At 41.0% G+C, this 6,330-nt stretch overlaps 1 protein-coding gene across 1 annotated transcript; it reads left to right on the top strand.

Annotated features, from left to right (window-relative positions):
- Positions 1–218: 218 nt before the first annotated feature.
- Bmp10 (bone morphogenetic protein 10) lies at positions 219–5,908 on the top strand. Its single transcript, XM_004662182.2, has 2 exons — positions 219–543; positions 4,968–5,908. Exons 1-2 carry the CDS (start codon positions 219–221, stop codon positions 5,906–5,908), a joined length of 1,266 nt encoding a protein of 421 aa, XP_004662239.1.
- Positions 5,909–6,330: the final 422 nt, after the last annotated feature.

Genomic DNA, 6,330 nt, shown 5'->3' with positions numbered 1-6,330 from the left:
AGAAGGGCTAGGCCCTATAGGGGATTTTGTTATCCAATTACTGCAACCTGACTTTTGGCTGGGGGAGGGGATGGAGAATGGTAGGGGGAGGGGGAAAGGAAGAGTTCCAAACTTGTCTTCAGTGACAGGAGACACTTATGCTCTGCGAGATAAAACTGCCACTTAGAGCCCAGGAGAGTTAAACCTTCCTGGGTTGGCCCTGGGACTTGAGTGGAGTCATGGCTTCTCTGGGCCTGCAGCTGAGCATCGTCTGCCTGGTGGCTCACTGCGTTTCTGGTAGTCCCATCATGGGCCTTGAGCCTCTGGAAGAAGATATGCCCTTCTTTGATGATGTCTTTTCAGAGCAAAATGGAATCGACTTTGACACACTGCTGCAGAGTATGAAAGATGAGTTTCTCAAGACCTTGAACCTGTCTGACATCCCCATGCAGGACTCAGCCAGGGTGGACCCGCCGGAGTACATGTTGGAACTCTACAACAAATTCGCCCGGGACCGGACCTCCATGCCTTCTGCCAACATCATCAGGAGTTTCAAGAATGAAGGTTGGTTTGCATTTTCACTGATGAACTTTGGAGTGAATCCTATTTTCAGGAAGCAATAAGAAAGTTTACAATGTATGGATAAGGGCAAATACATAAATGAAATGGCATAGTGGTCAAATGCAAAGGCACCATTTATGATATTGTTCCACAATCCTAAAGATGTTTCAAAATACCTTTTAGCAAAAAATTGCTAAATAACTATCATTCTGACATCATAATGGGGTCTTCTTTGTTTTTTAAAAAATAATTTGGATGCTAAATAATACAAAAAAAATCATGCTGATCTATGGCTGCACCTCATCTCCCATTTTATTTTTTAGATAAGCCTCAATTTCTATGTGGGATATTAAATGATAGTAAAAACTGTCAACTTCTACTTATAATGAAAATGGCGAAAATAATAATTTTTTAAAGTTGGGACTTGTAGCTGGGCATGGTGGCTCATGCCTTTAATCCCAGCACTCAGGAGGCAGAGGTAGGAGGATCACCATGAGTTCAAGGCCACCCTGAGACTCCATAGTGAATTCCAGGTCAGCCTGGGCTAGAGTGAGACCCTACCTTGAAAAACCACAAAAAAAAAAAAAAAAAAAAAAAGTTGGGACTTGTAGTTTTTTCAAACTCTGGGTGAGTTTTCATTTTGGGACTTCATTCAGGAACTGTTCTGACAGAATGGAGGCATATTGTTAAATTTTTTCAAAAGCTCTTCTGTGTTTGATTGTTTTGCTCATTCTTAGAACATTGCTTATAGCAGATTCCCAGGAAGTGTGCAGGAACAGTTGATGACAACATTTATCATTGCATTCTTAAGAAGAGTTTGATGTTAAAACTTCAAATTATTATCCCTCCACCCCAGATCTTTAAATTCAATAGCTAGATCTAATGAGTTGGCAAGTTAATCCTTTGTTTAATATTATACTAGTAGAAAAATAACCTTGTATTTATGGTAGAGGCTAATTCTTTAATATTTACTATATATGCTTCTGTAGTAATCCAGGAAGTATAAAAGAGGTTTTGACTAATATTGGAAGTTATTCTTGAAAGTAGAAAGCAGTCATAAAGAAATAGAAATATCTGTTTGAACTGGAAGGTTGTGGATAAGTAGATTAGATCATCAGAGCCTTAATTTCTTTCGGTAACATGGAAGCAGCAATAGCTACATAACACAGTGAGTGAATCATAAGCATTTATGGGTAAGGAAGAACTCATTTTCTGGAAGCACTGAATAAACTGCAAAGGCTATTAATGAGTTACTTAGTAAAGTAGGCATCAGAGTAAATAGTGAGTAGATATTCTCTAGGTTCCAGGATGGGTTTTGCTTTTAAAATTCAACTGGCTACCATAATTTTTATTTGGTCACATTCATCTAGTAAAAAATGGCAAGTGGAGATTTAAGATTCCATTTGGAGGCAAGTCAGAGTTTCTTTCTCAAGCTTCCCAGCTCTGAGCCATGTGTCAAGCTCTGGTGTAGTGGGAACAAGTTCTCTCACTCCTACTTCCCCATGAAGGATCTCATGATTGAGGTCAGGGTGTGGAGATGGTGAAGATTGCAATAGCCAGAGAACCGTGGTGATGGGTGCAGACTAAGAGGACACTCAGCACTGAAACTCTGCCAGCCTGGAAGAGTAAACACACAGGTGGGGAGAGGTATCCTCTCACTGGGCTCACCTTGTGGGCTACTACCATCCTTTTTCTTACCCTTTCTGTCTGCTCAGTGCCATGCCCTAGGAGACAAAGTCCACAAGTGACTCACCTGGGAAGCACAAGTCACCTGAGAGGTGGAAAGCATGGCTTCAGTTCTCACCTCTGCTCCACCCTCCCTGAGTCATATGAGAAGTCAGTTCTAGGCATTTTCTGGGTAGTATGGACATTGTGAAGTCATTGTCACAGCTACATGAGACCACCTGGCATGTGGAATTTGTCATGCACATTGGTTCTCTTGCCATGAAATGTGAGCCCTCCATTGTTTTATCACTGTGCCCTCATATGCAAAGAACTTCAAGTAGATTTAATTATTCACTTAGTATTTTTTAGACAGTCTTGCCCATACTGGCCTTGAAGAGCTTATTTTTTCAATTCTTAAATAGATTAATTTTTTGAGCACAGATTGTCCTTAAGCTTTCAATCCTACTGCATGTGAGTTTATTTTTTAATATTTTTATTTATTTATTAGAGAGAGAGAGAGAGAAAAGGAAGGGAAGCTAAAGAGAATGGGTATGGGCATGCCAGGGCCTCTTGCCACTGCAAACAAATACCAGATGCATGTGCCACTTTGTGCATCTGGCTTTACATTTGCAGTGGAGGATTGAACACAGGCCTGCAGGCTTATAAATCAAGCATTTTTAACCAGTGAGCCTTCTTCCCAGCCCATGAGTTCATTTTCACAACACAGTTTTATTAAGGTAGAGTTGGCATATAAAAGTCTGTATCTAATTAAATGTATAACTTGATAATTTTTAACCTGTGTGAACATCCTGGAGACCACTGCCTCAGTACATATACCCGATTTACCGTAGTTTTCCTCATTTGTTTTTGCAACCCTTTGTCCCACCCCAAAGCTTATTCTCTTTGCTTTTCTCACTCAGGAGCAAGGAGCTGCTCTTATTTCTGTTCTTCATAAAAAGCAAATACCTGGGTGACTCATTCTGGGGTAAACTTGTGGAAGAGAGGGGTCTTTTGGGGTATGCCAATGATGGAGAGGTGGGGATAAGGCAAGAGAGATTTCTTTTCAAAAGCTAAAAGAGCATCTTTAAGGTACAGAATGAAGAAAATAAGGGATGTGTTTGCAAGTAGTGAGGTGTTGATCAAATAAGAGGATTGTCAACTCATTCAATTGGTGGACAAATATTAATTGAAAAAGTGCAGTAATCCCTGTATTATAGAGAATGGGCAGGAACTGTGGTTGGAGCAGAAGATTGAGACCTGGCTACAGTAGCTAGTCTTGAGCTCCATGCCAGGTCATATAGGTCTGTGCTTCCCACTGACAGTGTGAAGATGACTTTAGTTGTCTCCCAGAAGTTTTTTTAATGTGAGATCACTACATATTTTTAATAATGTAAAAATTTAAAAACTCCATATAAGAATCAATTTAGGGACAAGGTTTTAAACTTTTAAGAGGTAATAAGTATAAAATAATCAGATAAAGAAAAAGCCTTAAAAGAGCATATTGTGGAGCACTGACTTCCACTATATCACCAGTTGAATATATAATGCTGCTGGAGACAACATGGAGCCCCTGGATCATTGGTCCTTAGCATTTTGGGGGGGTCATAATGTCCACGTTTCAAGGAGTCCTTATCCACACAGACTACACAGGAGCTCTGAGCTCATGGTAAAATTCTCAAATAAGATGTCAGCATCAAGACAGTAGCACATTTCTTTCTAAACCCAGCACAATGGGAGTAGAGGTGTGTGAGGGGAGGATTGTTGCAAATTTGAGGCCAGCCAGATATATATAGCCAGTTTTGGACCAGCCTGGGCTATATATAGAGAGTCACAAAAGTCAATATCATAGCATTTAAGAGTATGACTCTGAAACTAAACAGAGATTCTGGAGTGATTTATGTGTGCTGACTTCACACTCGCTGCTAGAGAAACAACACTAAGGCAACCCATCTATGCCCAGTATTATTTTCTCCCACTCCCTGATAGAGAGGATCACACACTCCAAAATGAACTGCGGTGACCCCTGGGTTTAGAGTTGTTGTGTTGACCTTGTTAGGCTTTTTGGTGTAGAACCAGGGTCAAAGAACTTCCTCTGTAAAGGCTGGACAGACAGTAAATATTTTAGGCTCTTCAGTCTATATCTAACTTTGCCAGTGTAGAGACAATACAGCAATACATAAGGGAGGGATGTATGCCAGTAAAAACTTACTTTCAAAAGCATATGAAAGGTCCAACTGGCAAGTGGGCCATAGTTTATGTATGAACCTCTGATCTCCATGGAGGTCTTTCAGGAAGACCAGTTCCCAGGCAATTTCATGGGACTCTCCACCATTACAAATATAAATATGAAAAGTGCCAAAGTCCTTATCTATGACAAGCTTCAAGAAAAGTACAATCTCCGTATAGTCCATTTGATAAATCTTTACTGCTTAACAAACAGAGGACTAGTCTTCTTTACAGCCCCTTCCAGTTCTGTACCTCTGGGGCAAGTAAGCTACCCACTCCCGGCTGGGTGACTTTGCTCCCATCCACTGGCAGTGTTTTTCTATGGGTCCTATGGCTTCAAATGGGTTCACTCAGGTTAAAATTTTACCATTTGCCTTCTTGACTTTTCTTCATCACATGTTACCACTGCATTTATTCTTGTGGATCTTTTCTGGTTCACTTGTATCAAACTTCCTGCATAGAAAGGTCCTCTTTCTTACCACATAAATGGACTCCTAGATCTGATTTTATTTAAATCTTCTCCTTTTGTTTTTTAGATATGTTTTCTCAACCAATAAGTTTCAAAGGGATCCGGAAATACCCTCTCCTCTTCAATGTGTCTGTCCCTCACCACGAAGAGATCATCATGGCCGAACTCAGGTTGTACACACTTGTGCAGAGAGATCGCATGATGTACAATGGTGTGGACCGGATCATTACCATTTTTGAAGTTCTTGAGAGCAAAGATATCAATGAAAGCGAAATGAACATGCTGGTCTTAACATCAGGGGAAATCTATGGAATTAACAGTGAATGGGAGACATTCAATGTTACTGATGCTGTCAGACGTTGGCAAAAGACAGGCTCATCCACCCATCAGCTAGAGGTCCACATTGAGAGCAGACAAGTCCAAGCTGACAAGACTGGAAGGGGACAAGTGGAAATAGACATGAGTGCCCAGAATAAGCACGACCCTCTGCTGGTTGTGTTTTCTAATGACCAAAGTAGTGACAAGGAGCAGAAAGAGGAACTGAATGAGATGATCACCCACGAGCAGTTTCTGGAGCCAGACAACCTGGGTATGAATGATTTTCCCAGTGGACCTGGGGAGGAGGCTTTGTTGCAGATGAGGTCGAACATCATCTATGACTCCACTGCTCGCATCAGACGGAATGCCAAGGGAAACTACTGCAAGAGGACCTCACTCTACATTGACTTCAAGGAGATTGGCTGGGACTCCTGGATCATTGCTCCTCCTGGATATGAAGCCTACGAATGCCGCGGTGTCTGTAACTACCCCTTGGCAGAGCACCTCACACCCACAAAGCATGCAATTATTCAGTCCTTGGTTCACCTCAAGAATTCTCAGAAAGCTTCCAAAGCCTGCTGTGTGCCCACGAAGCTGGAGCCCATCTCCATCCTCTATTTAGATAAAGGTGTTGTCACCTATAAGTTTAGGTATGAAGGCATGGCTGTTTCTGAATGTGGCTGTAGATAGGAAGCTTGTGGTTTATTTAATAACTGTAAATGTGTATATTTTGTGTTCTATTTAATGAGACTATTTAATGAAGGTGTACAGATTATAGAGACTTGCCACCTTAAACAAATGGAAAGGCTGGCGTGTTGTAGAAAATGGATATTTTGCTACACAGTCCAGTCCCTTCTGATCTGTTTTAGTTTGGACTTGACATTTCCTGGAGATAGTATCTCAAACAGCAAATGGAAAGCCTACACACTTATCCTGTATGCCCGTTTGAAGAGAAAATCCCCTAAACAAAATACAGCATCAACATACAGATATTTTGCATGTTTGTGTGTGTGTACATGAAAACCTTTTGGTTAAACTGAGGTAGGTTATGACTATATGTCACTGACTCTCTCTGATGTATACAAATTATAGGATATGGGACTTAGGTTAAG

Source organism: Jaculus jaculus, chromosome 6 (genome assembly GCF_020740685.1).
Source record: "Jaculus jaculus isolate mJacJac1 chromosome 6, mJacJac1.mat.Y.cur, whole genome shotgun sequence".
In the NCBI taxonomy this organism is placed as follows: Eukaryota; Metazoa; Chordata; class Mammalia; order Rodentia; family Dipodidae; genus Jaculus; species Jaculus jaculus.
The sequence above is the reverse complement of the archived record's forward strand: the minus strand, read 5'-3'. Positions and strand labels throughout refer to the sequence as shown.